The sequence below is a fragment of the Phyllostomus hastatus genome, unplaced genomic scaffold (assembly GCF_019186645.2).
Source record: "Phyllostomus hastatus isolate PE091 unplaced genomic scaffold, TTU_PhHast_1.1 phas_contig_283, whole genome shotgun sequence".
Lineage (NCBI taxonomy): Eukaryota > Metazoa > Chordata > Mammalia > Chiroptera > Phyllostomidae > Phyllostomus > Phyllostomus hastatus.
This window is the reverse complement of record NW_025333833.1, coordinates 16,961,694-16,987,243: the sequence shown is the minus strand read 5'-3', so window position 1 is coordinate 16,987,243 and position 25,550 is coordinate 16,961,694. Positions and strand designations below refer to the sequence as shown.

General features: G+C 45.0%; 1 protein-coding gene across 2 annotated transcripts in view; it reads left to right on the top strand.

Annotated features, from left to right (window-relative positions):
* The window catches only part of TRAF5 (TNF receptor associated factor 5), a 46,522-nt gene extending 32,707 nt beyond the window's left edge, over positions 1 to 13,815 (top strand). For both annotated transcript variants that reach the window (XM_045838768.1, XM_045838769.1), the window contains exons 6-12: positions 1,446 to 1,610; positions 2,245 to 2,322; positions 2,641 to 2,715; positions 3,841 to 3,933; positions 8,291 to 8,431; positions 9,808 to 9,976; positions 11,159 to 13,815. In XM_045838768.1, the coding sequence (XP_045694724.1) occupies positions 1,446 to 1,610; positions 2,245 to 2,322; positions 2,641 to 2,715; positions 3,841 to 3,933; positions 8,291 to 8,431; positions 9,808 to 9,976; positions 11,159 to 11,736 (1,299 nt within the window). In that variant the 3' untranslated portion in view covers positions 11,737 to 13,815. The remainder of the gene's footprint in view (positions 1 to 1,445; positions 1,611 to 2,244; positions 2,323 to 2,640; positions 2,716 to 3,840; positions 3,934 to 8,290; positions 8,432 to 9,807; positions 9,977 to 11,158) is intronic.
* The last annotated feature ends 11,735 nt before the right edge of the window (positions 13,816 to 25,550 follow it).

Here is a 25,550-nt window from a genome sequence, read left to right as displayed (position 1 = left end):
TTTAAGTATGTGCTGGCCCTTTAAGCTGAGTCTTCTGAAAACCTTGCAGTTCTGCTGCTGTCCCAACTCCCACTGGTTTTTATAGCCAGAAGTTATATGGATTTACCTTCCTGGCACTAGAATCCTGGGCTGGGCAGTCTTGCCTGGGGCTGCGATTGTTTACCCCCAAGGTATCCCTCCCAATTTTTATCCACCACACTTGAATGTGGGACCACCCATTCTGCCGCCTCCTCATCCCCTCCCCTCTCCACACCTCCGCCCCTCCTACCCATCTGACCAATGTGGCTTCTTTAAATCCTTGGTTGTCAGGCTTCCACCCCCACAGCTTGATTTTCTGATAGTTCTGCGTGTTGTTCTGAGGTCTGGCTGTAATTCTTTCTGTGGTTGCGGCCAAACATGTTACCTGCACCTCCATCTTGAGCGGAAGTGAATAAGATGTGGATTTCATTTGTCATCACCATTTGTTTCTTACTAACAGAGGCAAAGGAAAACAGCTATGATATTTACCTCCTATGGAAAAACTCTTAGCCATTTTTTCCTTCAAAGAAGGGGTCAGCAAACTGTTTCTGTCCAGAGCTAGACAGCAAATATTTTAGGTTTCGCAGGACATACAATCTCTGTCACAATGACCCAGTGCTCCCATTTTAGAAGGAAGGCAGCCATAGATCTTATGTGAACAAATAGGTAAGTGGCTGAGTAGCCAATAAAACTTTATTTACAAAAACAAGTGGCAGGCCAGGTTGACCCAAGGGCCATAGCTTACCAACCCTGTTTTAAAGGATTTTTCAGGGAGACGAGTTCTTTAGGAGTTTGACAACTTGTCAGAATCACAATAACTTACAGTCATTCAAAGGTTTTATTAAAATATGCCTCTTTTCATAAATCTCTAATGTGAATACAACTAGAATGAACACTATGCCATTATTCTCTTATGTTCTAGTTAAAAACACTTCCTGACCTTATAAGACTGACCACTCCCACCTTCTCGTGGACCTGTGATCCTGCGTCTCCTCTTCCTCCTTTTCTCGACCACTTCTGGCCCAGCTTCCTCTCCCTCCCTTTTCTCCCTTTAATCCCTTCCCTTCCTTCTTGCCCTCTGTCCCGGCTTTTACCATCTGCTGTGCAGAGATTAGTACTGGGTGCTGGTAGTGATGAGTGCATAAAAGAAGTAGAAAATACCTTTGAGGATCTGGTAAATTCATTGGCAAGCCTAAGGAGAATATTGAAGAACTAACCAGAGAACGTGAGCACGTTCCTAGGTAATCTAAAATAAACTCACTATACCTCCTCCTTCACCCATCTTCCACCATCCTCCTAACTCCCACCAAGCAAGGCCGGCTTTCACAGCCTTGGTCCAAGCAGCCCTGGCTGCCCTCCCTCCTGGCGCCCCCTAGCGCTCTCACCGGGCCTTGCCGCCGCATTCCTCCCGCCCTCATCTGTTGCAGGACCACCTTCAGCAGTGCTTGTTTCAAGTTGTGCCGTGTTCTAATGAGAACTGCAGGCAGCCAATCCTCCGGAAACACCTGAAAGAGCATTTGAGCGCCTACTGCCAGTTTCGAGAGGAAAGATGCCTTTATTGCAAAAAGGATGTGGTGGTAATCAATCTACAGGTAAAAAAAAAAAGTCACTTTTATGAGGCTACAATCTGCCTCTGTGATCACATTACTCAGATGGGCTACCAGAAGCACCTTTCTGGATTTATTTTTGTGCAGAAATAGTTCTAAAGAATAGCTTAATATGAGAGAAGTTCTGTAAAAAACAAAAAGCCTTCTTGCTGGTGGGACTCTGTTCTTTTATCATTGGCAAAAATATCATCCGAGCACCTGCTGAGGGTGAGTGGGCAGGGCATGACACCGGTGCTGGGTCACCGGGAGGTGCCGACACTGCCTGTCGTTGGGACGCTGGGATCCGACTGGAGAGCTGGGGCGGAGGCATGAAATGGAGCGTGGGGGCCTGTGCCGAAGGAGCCCCACGGTGACTCCCACAGCCTTCCCCCTGTGCGCCCTGGGCCCTGGGCCCTTCTTTTGCAATAATGGGAAAATTGGGTGCCATTGAATTCCCTCGTACCGAGAAAGCAGCCCTCTGTACATAATCCTCTCTGGAATGAGGCCATACCTTCCCACAGATGGTAAAGCCGCATAAATAGATCTCCCAAGACACATGTGCACAAACACTTTGAGGGCACATGAGGGAACCCAGGGCAGCAAGGGTGGCACTGTTTCACCACACTCTTCTCTGTTTCAGAATCACGAGGAAAACCTGTGTCCCAAGTACCCAGTATCTTGTCCCAACAAGTGTCTGCACACTATTCCCAGAGCTGAGGTAACTGTAAATTATTCTCTCAGGAGATTGTATGTAAGATAAACTTTTAGCGATCATCTCGGGCGAGCCGCCTAAGCAGACTCGAGACTCAAATGACACCCGTGATAACCGCGCCTCTGTCCTCCCTTCCCTTTTCCTGAGAATTCTACCCCGTTTTCACCATGCGCCCCCTCCGCCAGGCCCTCGCATGGCCTTTTCCTTCTCTTGGTCCTGCCATTCTTTCCACCCCCCCACATGGGCCCCCCGCTTGCTGCAGTTACACCAGGCAGTGGAGAATCGCCAACGAATTTCTGTAGCATGAGGCTATTCCTTTTGTAGGTGGATGAGCACCTTGCTGTGTGTCCTGAAGCAGAAAAAGACTGTCCTTTCAAGAACTATGGCTGTCCTGTGAAGGTATGCAGTGTCTCTTTCTTTCTGCCTCTGCGTTCTGCTGTGCAAGTTCCTTGGGCGAGTTGCCTGTAGTCTTTGATTCCATTGGAGTACAAAAGGGCACTCACCTATGAGAACTGTAAGACTGGCAGTTGAATTTTTCAGGGTTCTTCAGAGAAACAGAACCAACAGGAGATATAGAACATAAATAATGTATAAATATATAAGTATATATATTTATAAGTATATATACATATTTGCTATATATTTGTCTTTGCTATTAAAAGGGTAGGATTCACCTCCCTAGTGCATGGAATACAGAATTGCTTTCCAGCTCTGAAAGGAATCTTCTCTATAGTTCAGCCCAAACGTCCAACCGGGTTATATTTTAGAACTTACATCAGGACCAGAGCTGGTGACGGAACTTGCTCTCTGGATGAGGGGCCAACCTTAAACAGAAGACAAATTGACAGTGACTGTTTGCTTAAAGTCCATGGAGCGCCCAAAACCCCCACAACTTGCTTTTATTGCTGATACAGGCACTTTGCAATGACTGGGAGGGCAACGCACTCGCATGCGCTGGAATTACAGTTTGGACGCAAGCCTTCGGCCTGTGACAGCAGGACGGTGATAGAACAGGAATGTGCTCGGTGGGAGGGAGAACCAGCCTAGAACCCATCTGGAGCTAACTCGCCCAGGAGACAGGTTTTATATGGGGATAGTTGAAAGGTGGTAACTACACTTAACCCACAGTTGTATACAGGGTAGCGGAAAAGTAGGTTTCTCTGAGCATGCAAAACAGAGTTCATTCTTGTATTATTATTATTTATTAACGATTGTGTTATTTTCCATGTAAACAACTGTAAACCTACTTTTGCTCCACCCTGTATTCCCAGGGCAAGGAAGGAAATCAGTTTTGAGAATTTTGACAGTGGCCTGATTCTCTGTCTCTGGGAGTTTAAAATGGTCCAGTGGGTACTGTTGAATCCTAATGCTGGAAAAGGGAACTGGAGGGGCCGTTTTTTCTGCAACCTGCCTCGAGAAAAGTAAGCAAAGTTGTTCCAGTTCTGCTTTGGCAGAGTACCCCGCCACCATCCTCGTTCTGGGGGACTGGCAGCCGCCTGACTCACTGTCGTCTCCATCCCGAAGGGCAAACGGGGGACCCTGCAGCAGCACGAGCACTCGGCCTTACAGGACCACCTGCTGCTCGTTTTAGAAAAGAACGTCCACTTAGAAGAACAGGTAAGTAAACGATCCAGGGTTCAGATGCAAAGGGAAGCGGCAGAATTGCTGGGATTTGCAATTTTTGGCATTCCTGTGTTCTCCGTTTCAGTATAAGTCGACTGGAGGTAGGTGTTTGGTGTGGACCCTGGCCGGCAGGATCCGTGTGTTGCGGCCGAGAGAGACAAATTCACACGGACTACAGGAGTCCTGTGGAGAAAAAGGGATGGCATGGCCCCTCTCTGAGAGAGAGAGAGGGTCCCGGCCCCTGCCTGGACAGGCTTTTGTTGTTTTTCTGGGTACATTACATTGAGGATGGTCCTCATTTACTATGCACAGGTTCACTTCAGGTGACTACCTTTTACAGATAACAAAGGAAAGAATGTTGCTAATTACTTCAGAGAGAAGGAAGTTACAGATCAAGGGGAAAAGTGTTGAACTGGTTACACTCCATACTTGGGAGGTTTAGCTCAGATTTTAGGAAGTTGCAGTAAGCACTTGCTGCCTCAATTCAGGGTGAGGGAGTTTTAGCAAAAGCAAGTCTCGTAACAGCCTAGGTACAATGCAGGCCTGATTCCCCACGGGAGAACCTCTCCATGGGTGTGGCTCCTGTGTGCTGGGACTTTGTTCCCCACAGGCCTTTCCGAGTGGGGGCTGGGCTACATTCCCACTCGACTTGAAACAGTTCCCTCTAGGTGTTTTTCTACTAAGCGGCCAGGCAGAGTGATGGGATTATAGAGTGTTAGAAGTGGAAGGAGGCTTCAAAATCATCAGTCAACAGATGAAGTGACTCAAGCCCAGGAGATCCTGACGTGTTTGTCACTTGTGTCGGGATTCACTCTCAAATCCGTGTCCCCTGATTCATAGTCCGACGGTCTCCGTGAGCTCCCATAATGCCTGTCTGCAGCCTCTCCACACACCTTTTGGTTAATGATGATACCTGGCACCTAGCAGTTGCCTAGCAGCTGTCTGATGCTTTAAAATTAAATCCACATGACCATAAAACAACAGTGGACAGTCTATTCTAGGCCTATGGGTTTTATCTATTTGTAGCAAGTCCTCGCTCCTGACTTTGAGAAGCTTTGCAACCTGATAAATGCCTATGCACACATTTGTCTCACTGCGTTGCAATTATCAAGGAAAGATAATTGTGCAAGTGCAAAGATATGTGCAAGTGCTGATTCTGAGTAATTATTATAAAAGTTAATTATTTTTAGGGCCATCTCAGAGGATCCGACTTTTCAAGCCCACATCAGGAAGAAAACCATCTGTCTGCAGGGAGGGAGCTGAATTTTCTGCTGCAGATTATCCTGTAGTGTCTGACTCCAGAGTAAAGTAGCAGTGTGAGTTCTAGGGTCAGATCCTGGGGAGAATGAGAAAGACCGATTACACTGTAACTTGGGTCCAAGCCATGCTGCCTAGTCACCATTCCCAAAGTCTTTCTGTACCATTGCCTCATGCACCCATCCATTCATTTAACAAACACCTGTGTCAGGTGTCATGGTACCTCACGTGTGTCAGGCACTGTGCTAGTTGCTAGGGGTGCTGAGTTGAGGAAGACACAGTCTCTGCCCTTGAAGAACACACAGAATGTACAGAGCTGAGTTGCTGTGCCTCACAGGACACGCTGTGAGGGTCCCCATGTCTGGGTGCAGACTCTGCATCAGTTACGCCAGGGGCATCGGGGAAGGACATCGGAGCTACGTCTTGAAGGAAGAGAAGGCCTATTGGTTAAAATGTTGTGGGAAGAGGTCATTCCAGATGGAAAGTTTGTGCCAAAGCAGAGAGGCGTGGGAGAGGCTGACGGTTCAAGGAAACGTGCTTTCGGGGTGGAGAGGCACTCACGTGTGAGACGGGGAATGGCTGGGTCTGGTCTCTTGGATGCAGGCGGCACCGGCCTTCCATGTAAGCTAAGACATTTTTTGAACACTGCATTCAATTATTTTTTGTACTCGTTAATATTCTGCCTTATTTGAGAAAGGATTTAAGGGCCAAAAGTTCAAACTAACATTTGTCAATAATAGGGAGCTAATGAAGGCTTTACACTGGAAACACACTTGGCCAGCCAGTTGTTTGTTTGGATTTGAAAAGTAAGGCAGCTCGCAGTAGCTTGGAAGGTGGGTAGAGGCAGAGAGGAGAAGCAGGACAGAGGGACAGGGCGGAAGCTCCACGCTAGTCACGTGAGCTTGGGGATGCTGCTCAACCTCTCTCTGCCCCAATGTCCTCCTTTGTAAAAAGAGTGGTGGTGAGGGTTGAACAAGATGATATCTTTAAGCTCTTAGCACAGTGCTTGGAACATAAGCATTTCATCATCAGGGGGACGTAAGATGCTGGAGGAGGTGATGGGGATGGCCAGGGCCCAACCACGGCTGCCTCAGTGGGGGGTGGAAGAGGGCATTGGGAGACATTCAGCGGTTGTGCTGGGAGGGTGTAAGCTTCCACGACAAGGAACATGGTGATGTTCAGGGGCAGGTTAGACGTGCGGGTTGGGAGACTCCTGAGTTTGCTTTTGTTCGGGGAGATATGTCTGGTGTGTAGGTGGGAGTTAGCTGGCAGGGACTTAACAGAGGATTCTGGGCCAGGGAGCAGGCGGTCATTGCAGCTGTTTACGCATTCATTCACAAAACCTGTGTCAGAGGCCCTCTGTGTGCCAGGCACTATGTGAGGCTTTGGGGATAAGGAAATAAGTGAGATGTAGCCTCAACAATTTAGTGAAGAAAAAAGACCTAAATAACCAAAAAAAAAAAAAAAAAGCAGTAAGAGTAATGAAGGTAAGTTATGCACTACTGCAGGGGTGTCAAACTCATTTTCACCGGGGCCCACGTCAGCCTTGCGGTTGCCTTCAAAGGGCCGAATGTAATTTCAGCTCCTTAACAGTGAAGGAGTAGTTACATTTGTGCAGTCCTAAAATTACATTCGGCCCTTTGAAGGCAACCGCAAGGCTGATGTGGCCCCCGGTGAAAATGAGTTTGACGCCCCTGCGCTAGTAGAGTATGGTCAGGGTGTCTGGGAACTTGAGAGGTGGCCTGGGTAGGTATTCCTGGTAAGGAAATAGTTCTGAGAGGATGTGCTCTTGAGTGGTGGCTTAGAGACCAGTACTTTCTAGATGAAGCAGGAAGTGTCTGAGAGAGCAAGACCTGAAGGGAAATAGAAGTCGTGTGGCTGTGCTGTGCAGGGCGCGCCTGGGGCATGAGTGGGTGAGAGGCTGCAAAGGCAGCCAGGGGCAGACTGTGTAGGGCCCCAGTGGCCTGTAAAAGGCCACCAGAGACAGGCGAGTGGGGGATGACAAAAGCAGATCTGCCTCTTCATAGTATTGTGGGCACCATAAGAGGTGTGCATTGGAGGGAAACAAGACTAAAGACAGGGAGAGCATTCATTCATTCATTCACTCATTTAACAAATATTTATCAAGCACCGGCTGGTGCCAGGTACCAGTTGCTGGGGCTACGGTAGCCTGTGCAATCCGTGCCAGTCCGGGCTCCCAGACAGCTGCTCCTCTGGTGCATGTGTGAGGAGAGTGTAGGACTGCCGGGTCACCAGATAACAGTCCAGGTGAGCAGTTACGAAGTCCAAAACGAGTGCCGAAACAAGACAAGATGAAATGGGAAATGGATGGAGGAGGTGCTTTGTTCGTTCTTCTGTGTGTCCAGAGTTAAAGTTGGCAAATGTTGCCCAGTGAGCGCATGTGGAGATGAGAGAGGAGCTGTCTGGGGGCACTCTTAGGTTTTTGGTCATTTCTTTCAAATAGATTACAAATTCCGAGAGAGTAGTGTGTTTTGCCTACCACTGGGAAGATTAAACTATCTGCCTCTGTTTCGTGATCTGTGAAATGGGACTGATATTCATACCCAACTCACAGGGTTCTTCGTGGATGAAAGAGCTATTGAAGACAAGGGTCCAATAGATATGCAGCAAATTTCAGCTGTCCCCATTGACACTGTGCAGAGTATTTAATGTGGTGTGGGGGTCAGGACTCTGCGGCTGTTCAGTGAGTGCTTCCTGAGTGCTTGAAGGGAACCAGCTCAGAAAATTCAGCCAGGTGGCGTCACTGCCCTCAGATGAACCATCACAGTGGGTTAACCCTACTGGGCTGCTGAGAAATCTGTGGATTGGTCTTTTTCAAAGCACCTGCAAGTAGTTTCCTAGAATTACATAGGAATCCACCTGTAAATATTTTTCTAAATATAAATTAAATATATATATAATTCTATATATAGATCAATAATTCTATATATAAATATGTATGTATTATATAAATAATGTGTGTGTATTTAGCTTTCCTAGAGACACTTCCTACCTGCAATATTCTTCTAGAGCTGCATTTGTTTTCATTTGCATGCATGCATTTAAATGACCTCATTCACATTTCTGTCTTTAGATTTCTGACTTACATAAGAGCTTAGAACAGAAGGAAAGTAAAATCCAGCAGCTAGCAGAAACTGTAAATACATTTGAAAAGGAGTTCAAGCAGTTTGCACAGCTCTTTGGCAAAAATGGAAGCTTCCTCTCAAACACCCAGGTGAGAAATGACCTTTCTATCCATAGCCAAGATTTAGCCTTCGATTGGTAGTCATGGTTTCTCTTACAACTTTTTAAATGGAAATAAATTTAAATGTATAGAAAAGCTGCAAGAATAAGGTAGTGCAAAAAACGCCTGAGAACTCTCCACCCAAACTCACCCATGATCCATATTTTGTCCTGTTTGCTTCATTGTTCATATTCAATCATTCGTTCCTTCTCTCTCCTTTTGTTCTTTCTGAATCACCTGAGAATAGGCTGCCTGTATTATGGCATTTTACCTCTACACTCTTCAGTATGTATGTCGTGAGAATAAAGATCTTTTACAGAACCCCAGTACATTTAGCAACATCAGTAAATTTAACATTGATGCAATCCTTTTATATCATTTATGGCATGTACAGTTTTAATTAATGTTGGGCCAATATCAGTCATTTGAGTTCAGATTTATTGAGAGCATTTGTAATTCTGCATTTTGTAGTCAGCTAAGTGAAACTGTTAATTCCTTTGGGAAGAAAATGCTTTAAACTCCACTCAAGTATAACAAAAGTTATTTATAAATCATGAATGTAAAATAACCATAAACAGATTCCTAATGAATCATGTCTTTATTATGATTATATAATTTATAGTGAAAAAAGATTTCAAGACGTGATATGGGCAATATTTTTGAAATTTGGATCAAAGAAGATGCAGGCCATACAGTTTGCATGCTGTGTCAGCACACTGTGTGTGAGTGTGTGTGCGCTTGCCCGAACATGTCAAGAGAAAAGGAAATGCATTATATGTTGCTATTGTAGTTCTGATCTTTTTCTAACACAGCAAGAGAGCAATCCAAGTTGAGGCAGTGAGGGTGAGGGTGGAGGAGAAATGTAGTGGCAGACATTTAATCTGTTCCGTCTAAAGGGAGCAATCGGAAGTTCAGGCCTCCTCTCAGGGCACTGTGTACCACCTGCAGCGCTCCTCCCAGAGCAGGTGGGCTGACTTCCAGCTCGCTCTCTGCCTTCTAGCAGAGCAGAAGCAAATCAGGAGAGCAGCTTCTCAGGAGAGAAGGCAGTGGTAAGGCAAGAGGCGAGACAACGTTGTGAGAGTAGAAGAAATCTAAAGATAGGTTAGAGAACCAAGTGGGGAGAAATTGTGGGAGGAGTAAAAAAATCCGATAAAGAGAAGTTCAAAGATTTGGAACAGGACCTGGGATAGAGAGGAGGAGGGGAAGACAGGCGCTTAATCTCTCTGCAGTCTTCTTTATTGACTGTTTCTCCTCTGGACTGTGGAGTTATTTCATTAATTGATTCAGTAAATGTGAAGTGTTTGAGTTGAAAAAAAATGTAATCTCAATGAACTACTAAGATATTGGTATCCATTTTGTACTGAAAGGTTCTTGCCAGTCACATCGACAAGTCGGCTTGGCTCGAAGCTCAAGTGCGTCATTTGTTACAAATGGCAAACCAGCAACAAAATAAATTCGATCTGAGGACTTTGATGGAAGCGATTGACACAGTGAAACAGAAAATTACCCTGCTAGAGAGCAATGATCAAAGACTAGGTATGTCTACTATTTTATACTTCTCTTTTGGTGACTCGTCTGTCTGCGTGTGTTCATGACATAAGCCAGCACCTGGCCAAACGGAGAGCCACAGCTGTCTGGGATACGGAATGGCTGAATCTGGTGTTTGTGAAACAGAACACAGCAGTGGTGTCCTGGCTACTCAGACAAAAATTATGAAGAGCCATGAGTTGGGGCTGGAAAAGACAAAGAGAAGAAAAGAGCCGGGATATTCCAAGAACAAAGGAATGACAGTTTTTTATTGAGAGTGGAAAATAATAGTAAAGCTAAGAAAGAGGTGTGGTGGGCACACTGCTTTATGTGGAGGCACACCTCAGAGATATCGCGGATTTGGTTCCAGACCACTGTGATAAAGCAAATATCGCAATAAAGTGAGTCACAGATTTCTTAGTTTCCCGGTGCATATAAAAGTTATATTTATACTACACTGTAGACTATTAAGTGTGCAATAGAATTGTCTTTAAAAAACAATGTGCATGCCTTAATTAATGGATACTTTATCGCTAAGAAATGCTAACCATCATCTGAGCGTTTGGTGAGTTGTAAATCTTTGTGCTGCTGAAGGGCCTTGCCCTAGCAACATCAAAGATCACTGATCAAGATCACCATAACAAATACAATGAAAAAGTGTGAAATGTTGCGAGAATTGTCAAAATGTGACACAGGACAGGAAGTGAGCAAATGCTGATGAGCACAGGGCACCGATAGACTTGCTTGAGGCAGGGTTGCCACAAACCTTTAATTTGTAACAAAAGCAATGTCTTGCAAAGCCCAACAGAGTGGAATAAAACCAGGTATACCTCTACAGAAAAATAGTAAAGTGTTTGGCTGTTGGAAAGTACCCCAGTTTGAAACCCGTGGGGCTCACCACGCAAACACACGTTAGTTGAATGTGGGGTGTGTCTGCTCTACACGTGGGCGAGCTTCAGCTCTACAGGGCGCATTCGAGTTTCCTTGGTGCCACTCCTGCCAAGACGTGAGATCCACTGAGTTGATATTACTAATGCAGATGGTCTGCTGGTGGCCGTGAATTCACTTCACCTTTAGGATGTCAGAGTTTTATTGGTTCTTTCCAGATAACAAAAGACCACTTTGGGCAAACGCTAAACACAACTCAGGCCTCCAGAATCTTTCTATCTTTCTTTCTTTCTTTCTTTGCAGTTGTTCTGGAAGGGGAGACACACAAACACGACGCCCACATCAACAACCATAAAGCGCAGCTGAACAGAAACGAAGAGCGGTTTAAACTGCTGGAAGGGGCCTGCTATAATGGGAAGCTCATCTGGAAGGTGACCGACTACAGAATGAAGAAGAGAGAGGCGCTGGACGGGCACACGGTGTCCATCTTCAGCCAGCCTTTCTACACCAGCCGGTGTGGCTACCGGCTGTGCGCCAGGGCGTACCTGAACGGAGACGGGTCCGGGAAGGGGACGCACCTGTCGCTGTACTTTGTGGTGATGCGAGGAGAGTTTGACTCACTGTTGCAGTGGCCTTTCAGGCAGAGGGTAACCTTGATGCTTTTGGACCAGAGTGGCAAAAAGAACCACATCGTGGAGACCTTCAAGGCTGACCCCAACAGCAGCAGCTTTAAGAGACCGGACGGGGAGATGAACATTGCGTCTGGCTGTCCCCGCTTCGTGCCTCACTCCACGCTGGAGAATGCCAAGAACACCTACATCAAAGATGACACCATGTTCTTGAAAGTGGCTGTGGATTTAACTGACCTGGAGGATCTCTAGTCGCTGCTTCTGGGTGATAAAAGGACTTCCTGGGTCCAGAACCATGGGGGAAACTTTTGGTTAGCACAGTGACTGAACTTAAACTCGGTGCACACTTGTAAATATTCGGGGTTTTGCCCTTAGTGTTTGAAGCCAGTTGAGAACTTCCTAAGTGCTGTCTTCTTTTTACATTTTACCCTGTTCCCATTTGAAACAAAACACTTAGGATATCCTCTTGTTATTTATATTTCTCTATCTCTTGAACAATAGGAAAGTTTCTTGAAAGCAAGGTCTGGGGTATAGTTCCTCTACCAGGGCGTGGGGCAGGGTTTCAGGGGAGACGCTCTATGGCACATGTTATTGAAAACACAGATGTGGAATTCCCAATTGAAAATGCTTGGGTATTTGGTCTGCTGATTCTAGACGTGACCATAAGGCTGCAAAAGCCTTCTTTTTGGGGCTGGTTGTTCTGGATCGGCAGATGGGTGGTGTACTGACAGAGACAGTGTGTCCAGTTGGAACAGATGGGTTTTGGTCTGGTGCTGAATCACCACACCATCAGATATTTTCATGAAATTCACCAGGCATCCACAAGCACAGTGTTGCAAGGCTGCACAGGAACTGGTGGCCAGAGTGAGCACCTTCATTGTCCCTGCTGAGGTAAAGCCGAAGGAAGCACAAGCATGTGTATAAGGAGATATGAACATCCAACTCAAGTTCAGATTTTATTAGGTTCAACCACGTGAAAACTATTTTCAAAGATCAGAAACAAATTTAAGAGTTTTAACAAGGTTTGACTTAATGTATATATGTATATATAAACAGATAATTTAAAGGTATTTTGGTAATAGTAATGTAAGGATGGACAGAATTTAGTATATGATGGAAAAAAATGCCATAAATGCATAAAAGGAATTTAAAACCTAGGGAAGACACCATTATAATTTCCACTGGGTATCAGAAGTACTCCCATCCAAAACCGATTATTAAAATTAGTATTTCCTATTCTCTTTGAGAGACATTTTGGATTCATAAATTGGTATGAAAATGGGCATTTATATAAACGTGTGACTTTTCTTGTCCAAGCCCCGCGTACTCTGTGAAGAACAGAGATGACTGTGTTCTTACGCATCTATTCGTACTCACACAGAGGGTGTATATGCAAGGTGAGATGAGTCCTGCTGACCCGTGATAAGCCAGAGGTCAACAAGAAGTACCCAGGTTGCCTGAGCCCTAATTCCCCGCTGCTCAGCTGAGCATCTCTCACCCTTTGGCCTGGCTCCCTTGATCCTGCAGTGACAAGCACCACGAGCTGAGGGCCACTCCGTGCGGCTCACTCAGGTGATGACCAAGCACCCTACAACTCCTGAACAGTCAACCTGTTAGAAGAGGCATGATCTATACTGGTGGCTTCTGGAATAACTGAAACTTTCTTAATGTCTTCTGTGAAAATTTCAAGATTCTCCATTTTCAAGATGAAGTAATTGAAACTTTCTTAATTTTTTCCTGTGAAGTTTTCAAGGTAATTTCATAGTGCAGAAATCATGCCAAAGGTTTACATTCAAAGAGGTAAGTTCACAGCAGGAGTATAGTGAAGAACTACACTGTAGCTGCTAGTGAACCCTGGTACGGTTGATGGTCAAGCCATCACGTCAAACTCAGGACGCCTTTCTCTAGACCACACAGGTGGTTTTGTGTGTTTGTCTTCAGTATCTGTAATCAAGTCCAAGACCACCCCTGTACTCCTCGGGAGTGGAAGGTCATGTTGGTGTAACTAGCTTTAAGGAGCGGATGTGGAAAATATTTTCAAGTGAATTTATCAAAATACTGGTTTTGTGTTTCAACCAACTTCTCGACATAATAAGCAGAAGTGATGGCAAAGTTTGCTTACAAGTTCAGAGTCCTTTCATCACTGAAACCGAGCAGAACAAGGTATTCTAAAGCAAAAGGCACTCCTTTACTACAAAAGAAGAGGCAATTTTTGTTTTAAAGGAACATATCCATATAAACTATTTTTCCTCTTTTATAATATGAAATTACTTTTATTCTACAGGGTCCAGCAGAAGTAAGGTCTGCTTGAGTGTGGTTGGTAGGGTAATAATGTGGGTGTAATAATTATAGTTTTAATTTGAACATGTCACCTAAAATGTCATATGGTGTGCTTGAGTGTGATATTGTTATGTTACAGAATTATCTGCTTATGATTTTGTAATAAAAAGGGGTGTTATTTGTGCCACATTCAGTATATTAATAAGATTTAAATTTTATTTCCTTTTGGTTTGATTTGGATTCCTGGTGAAAAGCAAGCAAACACACTAGGTATGCAATGGGAGTTGGCCTTGATAGAGGTATGTGCAGGGTTAGCGCAGGGCGGGGAGGTGGAGCATGCACTAATGCCTGTTGACAGATCTGACTTCTAGCCCTGGATCTCCAAAGGTGACATTTTCAGAGAAACAAGAAATAGTCACAGACAAGTGCAAGTCAGCCCTCTTTTGGGGTAGGCAAGTCATCAGTAGATGAGTGGTGTGCTTAGGACAGGGAGCCACCAGCCCTTTGTGTGGCCCCTTGGACAATGAGTCTGCAGTGCTGGTTACTATTAGAGAGTGGTTGGACACACAGGTCTTCATCTTACATAAGAATTCTGGGCTGCAGCCCTGGCTGGCGTAGCTCAGTGGATTGAGCGCGGGCTGTGAACCAAAGCATCGCAGGTTCAGTTCCCAGTCAGGGCACATGCCTGGGTTGCAGATGACGGCCCCCAGCAACTGCACATTGATGTTTCTCTCTCTCTCTTTCTCCCTCCATTCCCTCTTTGGAAATAAATAAATAAAATCTTAAAAAAAAAAGAGAATTCTGGGCTGCAGATAGAGTTTTGATAGATGCACAGTAGGGGACTCAGGTAGTGCAATCACCTGAGACCACCAAATTTTAGGGGAGGAGTGAGAGGAGGCTGCAAAGCATTTGGAGAAGGAATGGTCGTAGGTAAGAGAAGCACAAGTGAGGTGGGAGAGGGAAGTACGCATGACCAAATGCCACCCTGAGAATAGTTGTTCCCAGCACACCCCACAGTTGACTCGTTTTTAAAATATATTTTATTGATTATGCTATTACAGTTGTCCCATTTTCCCCCTTCACTCCCCTATACCCTGCACACTCCTCCCACCCACACTCCCCGCCTTTAGTTCATGTCCATGTGTCATACTTGTAAGTTCTTTAGCTTCTACATTTCCCATACATCCTTACCCTCCCCCTGTCTATTTTCTACCTACCATCTATGCTACTTATTCTCTGTATCCTTTTACCTTCTCTCCTCCTCCCACTCCCCTGTTGCTAACCCTCCATGTGATCTCCATTTCTGTGGTTCTGTTCCTGTTCTAGTTGTTTGCTTAGTTTCTTTTGGTTTTGTTTTAGGTGTGGTTGTTAATAATTGTGAGTTTGCTGTCATTTTACTGTACATGTTTTTCATTTTCCTTTTCTTAGCTAAGTCCCTTTAACATTTCATATAATAAGAACTTGGTGATGATGAACTCCTTTAACTAGACCTTATCTGAGAAGCACTTTCTCTGCCCTTCCATTCTAAATGAAAGCTTTGCTGGATAGAGCAATCTTGGATGTAGGTCCTTGCCTTTCATGACTTGGAATACTTCTTTCCAGCCTCTTCTTGCCTGTAAGGTCTCTTTTGAGAAATCAGCTGACAGTCTGATGGAAACTCCTTTGTAGGTTACTGTCTCCTTATCTCTTGCCACTTCTAGGATTCTCTTAATTTTAATCTTGGCTAATGTAATTATGATATGCCTTGCTGTATTCCTTCTTGGGTCCAACTTCTTTGGGACTCTCTGAGCTTACTGGACTTCCTGGAAGTCTACTCCCTTTGCCAGATTGGGGAAGTTCTCCTTTATTATTTGTTCAAATAACTTTTCCACTTGTTGCTCTTTCTCTTCCCCTTCTGGTACCCCTATAATTCAGATGTTGGAATGTTTAAAGATGTCCTAGAGGTTCCTAAACCTCTCCTCATTTTTTTGAATTCTTGTTTCTTCATTCTTTTCTGGTTGGATGTTTCTTTCTTTCTTCTGGTTTACTCCATTGATTTGAGTCCCAGTTTCCTTCCCATCACTATTGGTTCCCTCTGCATTTTTCTTCATTTCACTTATTGTAGCCTTCATTTTTTCATCTAATTTGTGACCAGATTCAACCAATTCTGTGAGCATCCCGATCACCAGTGCTTTGAACTGTGCATCTGATAGGTTGGCGATCTCTTCGTTGCTTCATTGTATTTTTTCTGGAGTTTTGATCTGTTCTTTCATTTGGGCCATTTTTGTTTGTCTTGATGCACTTGTTATGTAGTGAGGGGCGGAGCCTTAGGTGTTCACCAGGGCAGGTCAACCCAGTCACTGGGTTGTGATGCTGTATGTGGGGGAGGTCCGAGAGGGAACAATGGCACTTGCTCCTCTCTCTGCTGGATTTCAGTCACTTCCCCCGCTTCCCACAAGCAATTGGGCCCTTCTGGTGCTAATCCCAGTGGGTGGGTTTGTGTACATTCTAGGACCCTGTGGGTCTCTCCAACAAACTCTCCTGTGAGGCTGGGAGTTTCTCCTGGCACCTCAACTCCCACAGGTGTTTTCAAGTAGTGTTTTGAGGCTTTATTTCCCTGCGCTAAGACCCTGGATTGCTTAGGCTGTCTTGGATCCCCAGTTTCACCTGGTTTATCTGCATATGAATGTGGGACTTCCTGGTCTGCCAGCCACCTTGCACACCATACCCCTCCACAATCCACCACCTTGCTGGGTTCACCGCTGCCACCTGTGCATTCGGGGTCTGCCAGCCACCCTACCGCAACCTCTCTCCACCCGGCCGCCCAACTCTGCCCCTCCTACCAGTCTGGATGAATGTGTCTACTTTAACTCCTTGCTTGTTGGACTTCAATATAGTTCAATTTTCTCTCAGTACTGGCTGTTTTTTGTTTCTAAATTGTCCTTATTTTGGTTGTGCGAGGAGGTACAGTGTGTCTACCCATGCCTCCATCTTGGCTGGAATTCTCCCACAGTTAACTCTTTAAAAAAAATTTTTTTTAAAGTTGATTTTAGAGAGAGAGAAACAAACATAAACTTGTTCTACTCATCAACGCCTTCACTGGTTGCTTCTTGTATGTGTCCTGACCAGCCTCGGCATATTGGGACAACGCTCCAACCAACTGAGCTCTCTGGCCAGGGCCCACACAGCTGACTCTTGAGCGCATTATCTACCCACATGCTGCTCCCTCCTCAGTCTGCATCTCTGACCCTGCCTTTGCTTAAGCTGCAGACATACACCCAAGTACCTGCTGACCACCTGAACTTAGAAGTCCTGCAGGAACTTTAAAGTCACCTGCACCAGAAGTGAACTGGAAACCTTCCACTATCCCCCCACTGCCAACCTCTGACCCCTGTTCATTCTGCCCCAGGTAATGACATCACCATCCTGAGAAGTTTGGCCACTAGTCCAGATTCCTCCCTCACTGACCCCATCTGCACCCACCCAGTTCTGCCAATATGACCTCCAGATAAATTTTTTTAAAGATTTTATTTATTTATTTCTAGAGAGGGAAGGGAAGGAGGGAGAGAGAGAGAGAGAAACATCAATGTGCGGTTGCTGGGGGTCATGGCCTGCAACCCAGGCATGTGCCCTGACTGGGAATCGAACCCGAGACACTTTGGTTCGCAGCCCACATTCAATCCACTGAGTTACACCAGCCAGGGCCCAGATAAATTTTAAAAATTACTTGTAACTACTTATCGCTACTGCAACCTCCATTATTTTGTTTTGCAATTATTCTTTTTTCTTTTACCTCTTTCAAATTCAACTTCACACTGCCACACAGTAACCTCTAAATGGAAATCTGAGAATGATTCCCCACCACATCTACTGGCTCCAGCACCCCCAGGACAGAGTCCGCCTCCTTGACGTGGTGTACAAGGCCTTGCATGCCCACCTCTGGCCCTCTAGCCCTACCTCCTGACAGTTCTGCTACTTCTCACTTAGCAGTAGCACCCTGAGCTGTTTGCTATTTGTCTCAGCTTCTGCCATACTTCTACCCAGAATACTCTTCTCTGCCCTCACCTCCTCCTTTGGTGAATTCTTGCCCTTGAAGATTCTGTGTTGTCCTCCCCTTCTCTAGGAGGCCTTCCCAGGCCAGCACTACTTGCTGCACACCCCGCCCTACCCTTCACTAGGCCAAGAGTCCCTGCTCTGTGCTGTGTATTTCCTTGTCTTTACCTCAGTTGATGGACTTTCCTTCTTTTTTCCCCAGAAAACAAGTGTAAACTGTGTATTTGTAAGATATTTGTGTTACAAGCCAATAGAACAGATATTTTCACTGTCCTCATGAAATACAATCTGGAGGTCAACCACAGGTGGTAAACCAAAACCATCAATGTGTGAATGTTCCCAATCCCCTGTCTGATGAAGGCATTGTCCCTCAACTTTCCCACCTCCACCGAAAATGTATTTTTCAAATCAGTTCTGAATGTTCACGATGCAAAAGAAGAGAACAGGGAGGAAACATTTCAAAGGAGGGCCCTAGGAGCAAAATTTATGAAGAGAAAAGCTCTACCAATCCACAAAAGGATTGGTAGAAAGAATGAAAGGAAAAAGGGGATATGAACCTACGGGAGCTGTTGGGAACTGTGACGTGGAGCCCCTTTGATGCTTTTTTCCTTCCAAGAGACTGTTAAAGACTAAGGCACATTTAAAATATATATTTTTTTGCCCTGGCTAGGTGGCTTAGTTGGTTGGAGTGGTGTCTGGAGGGTTGCACAGAAGGGTTGTGGGTTCAATCCCTGGTGAGGGCACATACCTAGGTTGCTGGTTCAGTCCTCAGTCGGGCGTGTACAGCAGGCAACCAATGTTTCTCACATCACTGTTTCTCTCTCCCTCCCCTCTCTCTAAAATCAATAAACATACCCTTGGGTGAGGATTTTTTTTGAAGTATTTTTGGCTGAATACACTTATTGGAATGAAATTCCATGTGGGGACCAGACTCTGGCTCCGGGACTTACAAGACACTTGCACAAAAATGTACGTGCGTTGTGAGAGATGCCTTGAAGAAAACAACAGACTACAGTGCAAGAACGACAGGGCCTTGGTGGTGAGAAGACATGCACACTTCGGGCTGTCAGGGGAGGACTTTATGCTGAGGTAACAAGATTTAGTGTTACTTTTGAACACCCTTATAACATCTGAGGAATTTCCTGTGAGAAACTTGCCTTTGCATGGGACCGAGGCCCCTCCAATCGGGCATAGCCATGCAAATCTTCAACTTGAAAGATGAAGTTGGAAAGATTCAACATTTTCTGCAAGAAAGATTAACAAGATGAAAGAAGGAAATGCACCCAGCCCTAGCTCTGCAGTGGGGAGGGCGTGAGGGACCAGAGGTGGCGTTTCTGGCGCCCGGGCCTTATTTCCGTGGACCGTGCTTGTGGGTGTCAAGTGTGGTGGCAGCGGTGGCTTTTCACCGGAGCACTGGCAGAGCTGCCCCCACATGTGGCCTCCGGTCCTCCTGGAGGTTCTGTGGGCTCCATATACTAAGTTCTTCACCAGGCAGAGCAGATTCTGTTGTTTGTAACTAAGAACCTAACTGAATCAGGCTGGGCCTGAAAGGTGAGTCAGCCACAGAACGAGCAGGTGGGATGAGCATTTTGGGCAGAGGGCCCTGAGGATACTGTTCGGTACCACATACTGACGTATCCACCAACCACAGATGACACACATGATAGTGGACCCATAAGATTATAATGGGGCTGAGAACTTCCTGTCATCTAGTGATTTCATGAAGTTGTGGCTCACGCATTACACATGTATTTGTGGGGATGGTGGTGCGAACAAACGTAATGCACTGCTACCTGTATGAAAGTATAGCACGTACAATTAGGTACAGTACGTAATGCTTGATGATGATAATGACTGTTACTAGTTTGTGTATTTACTGTACTATCCTCCTTACCTCTATTTTAGAGTGCACTCTTTCTAGAAAGGTGTCTAGAAAGAGTCTTTCTAAACTCTTATAGAAAGTTGGCCATGAAACAGTATGCCATGTCACGCCTGCAGCAGCCTCGTGCATCTTATGTTTACAGCATCTCTATTACTGCATCAGCTTTCCTTGTGCTTGACTTAATCTCATGTTGCTCTGTGCAGTGACGTGCAGTACGGGTTTGCAGCCTAGGAGCAACAGGCTCCACCATACAAGCTAGGCGTGCAGTAGGCTGTACCATCTTGGTTTGTGTAAGTGCACTCTGTGATGGTCGCACAATGATGAGACTGCCTAGGGACTCTTTTCTGAGAATGTATCCTGGTCGTTAAGCAGTGCATGACAGTGAAAAAACTGGTTTAGCAATGGAGAAGAGGCCAGTGTGGCGAGAGTCCGCTAGAAGAGAGGAGAGTGGCACTTCATGAGGTTAGAAAAGAAGGCAGGACCCAGATTCTAGAGCTGAAGTCATGGTGAGGAGTTCATGGTTTATGCAAAGTGTAATGGAAGTTGACATGATTTGGGCAGGGAAATGCATGACCTGTGCTCTAAAAACTTGCTCTGTGTGGAGTACAGATCCGAAGAGGACAAGGGAGGACATGGAAAGAGTATTAAGATTACATCCCATTGCAGCTGTGGTGACATGTCTGTGCCCTTACTAGATCATAAACTCCTCGTGTCTCATTCAAGTGCATAGAAGGTGCTCAGTGTATTAAAGTGAAATATATACACAATAACTCACTGAACATAACAAATCTGGTAGGCAGGTATTACGCCATTTCATAGATGAAAAAACTGGTCATTTGAGAAATCTACATGCTATGTGCTAAGCACACAGAAGTCCTAAGATTACACGCTAATTATTTATGAATGTCCTCACAACAATCTTATAAGTTATACATGGTTTTATCCCTATTTACAGATGAGGCAACTGGGGCACAGAGAAGTCAGGTAATAAGCTCTGGGTTACACAGCTAGTAAGTGGGAAAGCCAGAATTCAAACCCAGGCAGTCTGGCCTCAAAGGCTCTGCTCTTAACCACCATATGAGAATGCCTCATATGGGTACTGATCTACTCTGTACATGTTTATGTAAAAACACAAATTAAAATGAGTTAAAATATAGTAAGAGTAACCACTAGAACAAAAATTGAACATACAACTTTCTAACCACTAGAGAAAAAAACTGGAAAAAGGCACTTTATCAAACAAAAGAAAACAATAGGAAGCATGATAGAAAAAAACAATTTAGAATTAAATCCAAACATGTAATTACTATTGAATGAGAAAAGACACCTACAAGAGAGTTTACTACCAGCACTGCTGATAATAAAAACAAACAAATAAACCGACAAAAGGTGGCGTAGATGTGGAGCAACAGCAGCTCTCCCACACCACTGGTGGAAGGGCAAACTGGCACAAGCTAGATCACACAGAGTGGAAGTGTGAAAACCCTCAACCCTTGCAATTCCATTTGTAGACCTGTACCCAAAAACTCTTGCATGTGCTGATGTGATGTGTAAACGAATGCCTGTTCACTCATGTTGGAATGGCAAAAATCAGAAAATTGTTAAGTTGCTAGCAACAAGAGAATGAATAAATTGCTGTCCAGTCATACAAATGGAATTCTATTCATCAGTTACGATGAAAAAGCTAGAACCACACGAATCAACACAGATGGCTTTCACGAGCATAATTTTGGGTGACAAAAGCATGTGTGAAAGCTCTCACGGGAATGACAGAAACCACATTCAGGGGAGGAGTTAACTCTGTGGAAGAAAAGGGGAGAGTGAGATTCCAGAAGGGTTCACAAGAGGCTCCAACTGCATAAGTAATATTAAAATCTGAAGCAAATATGGAAAAGTATTAAAACGTGAAAAATATGAAAATACTAAGCTGGTACATAAGTGTTCATTATATTATTCTCTGTGACTTCAGAAATGTTTGTAATATTTCATATTAAACATTTTAAAAAGTTTTCAACTCAAGAATCTACAAAAAGTACAAATAAATCCAAAGAAATAAGATGTTAATAAAGACATAAATTAAAGAAAAACTTTAAAATAGAGGTTATCGATCAAATCAAAAGCTGGTTCAATAAATAAGATCAAGGAAAAGAAAACTGGCTTCAACAGAATGTATAAAGATGAATAAGAACAATATAGGATAAAAAATTTCAGTAATACTCTAGAAAATTGTATACCAATCAATTTGAAAATGCAGATGAAATGGATACTTTTCCAGGAAAAAAAATTTATCCCTTGAAAAGGCACCACACCCAGATGACTTTAAAGACGAGTTCTTCAAGACCAAAGGCACAGATTATTCACCTGCTATGTTCATTCCAGGTCACGTAAAAAGAAGTTCATCTGCTTGATCCATTTTGAGACCTAGCATAAACTGACATCAGAACTAGACAAGTTCTTTAGAACTAAAGAACCATAAGCCAACTTCACTTACGAACACAGGCAGAAAAATTCTAAAGGAAATACACAGCAAATTGCATCCAGCAATGTATGGAAGGATACATGCGCCTGTAAGGATATTTCAACATTAGAACATCTATTACTATAGTTCTATTATTGTAGGGTAATGGAGAAAATCTTAGATGATCATCTTTAATCTATCAGACTAATGAAGGTATTTGGTAATACTCAATATTCATTTCTGATTATAAAAAAACAAACCTGTAAGACAACTTGGCAAACTAGGAGAAGTACGAAGTGCCTTTAAGAAACCTCCAGAAGCCCTGGCTGGTGTAGCTCAGTGGACTGAGCTCAGGCTGTGAACCAAAGGGTCCCCGGTTTGAGTCCCAGTCAGGGTACATGCCTGGGTTGTGGGCCAGGTCCCCAGCAGGGGGCAGTGTGAAGCAACCACACATGGATATTTCTCTCCCTTTCTCCCTCCTTTACCCTTACACCCAGAAGCTCCCATTCTCTCCAAAGTAGGGTGCTGGGTAGGGTGCTGGGTATGGAGGGGTGGGAGGCAGACACACACCCTCTCCACCCTTATAAGGGGGGGCGGGGGGACCTTCAGAAAACATGAAGGAAACAATATGCAACCCAATGAACTTCTGGAAAGAACTCCCCCTGAGGCTGCTATACAGTGTTGTCTACTATACAGTGTTGTACTGTACCGGATTCTTGGAGAAAGCCAAAATTGTTATTTACAGATGAATTCTTACCTACAAAATCCGAGAATTATTAGAATACAAAGGTTCAGCGGAGTGACCAGATCAACACACCAAAACCCAAATAAATTATCCTAGGGTTCATGAGGAAGAGTAAACTAAAACAGCAACAAAAACTGCTAGGGAAAAACCTAAAAATAAATGTGAAACACAGCAAGAAATTTGCAAGACTTCACATGAATAATAAGGGAAGACTTGAATTCATAGAGAAATAACCACATTGCTGGATGGTCCCAACCTTGCACTGGTGTCAAATCCGGGAAAATTCATCTACCAAAAAAAGAAAGAAAAATCCCTGGAAAACTGCCACACGACGACAATCTATTACAGAATTTGAAATGGAACCCCAAACAAATTCCGGGAAAACGCTGCAGTTTGTTGGCAACCTGTTACAGAACCGGGCTTCACAGTTTGAGGTTTAGACCAGGTACGCGGAAACGCAGTGCGAGGTGTCAAACCCAAGGCGTTAAACCGACGGCTGCGCGGCCGGAAGAGCCGCGTGAGCTCCGCCCCCGCCAACGTGGGCGGGGCACTTCCGGCCGCTGACGTGAGCGCGCGCCCGAAAGCCCCGCCCGGCCCACCGCACGCTGCACTTCGCGGTCGGCCTTCAGCCTCCGCCTTTTGGAGCCGAGGTTCCGCGGCATGTTTAGGCTGGGGGTTGACCCCCCGCCCCCAGAAAGGTCGCTTCCCCTGCAGTTTCCAGTAAGTGCCCGCCCCAGTCGGAGCTGTGGCTAGAAAGAGCCCCCACCAGCGTTTACTTTCTACCCTCCCCCGAGTCCATCCCCGGCTTCTCGGTCACTCCCGGACGGTCGCCAGGAATCCCCAAATCCGTGCGACCCACGTTCAGGGCTTCCCCAGAAGATGAGCCCTTTCTGATAAGTGTTTCTTAATCATAAACAATCACTGGTTTCTCATATGTACAGTAAATCCTCAGTGTCGTGGATAGTTTCTGCGGCTTGAAGCAAAACGAGTATCAGGGAACTGAGTTCATCTTAGGCATCAAACAAGCCAAGTTCCCAGCACCTCCCCTCCACCAAACCGGGCGGGACAAAAACACGTTGTTGGAGAGTACACGCTGCTGTACTCTGCAGGGTGGGCTTTCGGTCTGACGCTCCTCTGGGCTCTACCTCTTCCTCCCACCTGGACGGCCCGCGGACACACACACCCCGTGGAGATGTTCCCACCGCCAGTGCCCTCCCCAGCGCCCTTCGCGAGTACACCCTTGGTGGCTGCTTCGGGGTCTTCCCTCTTTTAACGAAAAGCTCTCCTAGGGATCACCCCTCTGGGCGCAGCGCCCCTCTTCCCTTCCTAAATCCCTCCTCTTATTAAATAATAGAAACCATCAAGGAAAGAATGCCTTCGGAGTAAGACACTGACCTAAGCGTTTTACACGCGTTATTTTATTTAGCCATCGCATCACTCCTTAGGTAGATACCAGTGAGAACACTGAGGCCCAGAAAGGTCAGATAATTTGTCTGAGGTTCAATACAGCGTAGGTTCAATAGAGTTGAAATTTGAATACTGTGTAGTTTAGAGTTGAAATTTGAGTACTGTGTAGTTCCAAAGCTGGCGCCCTTACCACTTTCTCATTCCCAAATATCTGGGCGGCCCTCTCTGCTAGTTGCTTCTCCTGAGGATTTTTTTTCTGAATGCTGTCTACAATGTCCTGGTTTCTGGAAATTGGGCCTTTGTTTAAGAACTTTTTCAGAGCTCTGCACACAGACCGTTTCTCCGTCTCATGAGGAATCTAACCTCAGAGTTTGGCGATATTTGACATCAGTACTCATTCACGCGGCCTTCCTCCCCTGCGTCCCTGTGACTGTCGTCATTGTCACTGTTCTTGGAAAACGTTTGAGCAGTTTGTATAAATTAGTTACAAAGAACTCATTGAAATGTAGTTCCTGACCTCAAGGAGAAATACATTTATTTATGAAAAGCCAAGAAAATGGTAGATAAACACTAACTAAATTCTATAGGAGTGACTTTGGACAAAATAGCTAAGTGCTAGATTTGTTTTCTCATCTGTAAAGTGTTAAGGTTGGATGAGATCATTACAAGGTTGTGAATCCAAGTTCAAAGAAAGAAGGGATCACTCTGTACTGAGGTGAGGGCTGTTGGGAGGACTTATCATGCGTTCTTGATACATTATAGAAAGCAGATTTGGTTTAAGGCTTCTCCTAGCACTTTGAATATCTGACAATGGCTATAGACCTTGCTCTGGAAGTAAAATTCACATTTACACATCATTTTATACTCAATTTTTAGGAGAGTCATGACCCATTCCTCCCCTTCAAAGCCTACATGTTAAAAACCCCCAATTTAGAGAAATAAAATGAACTGCAACTTAAAAGCCAAGACTAGCCCTGGCTGGTGTAGCTCAGTGGATTGGGCATGGGCCTGGGAAGCAAAGGGTCCCAGTTCGATTCCCAGTCAGGGCACATGCCACATCTCCAGTCAGGGGTGCGCAGGAGACAACCACACATTGATGATTCTCTCCCTCTCTACTTCCCTTCCCCTCCCTCTAAAAATAAATAAATAAAATATTTAAAAACTATTGCAATAGCTGCAATAGTTTAGGTAGGCTAGGTAGGCAGGTTAGGAAATGTTAAAGGGCCGTGCCAAGCAGTTTGGGGATAGGGAGAAATTGCAAG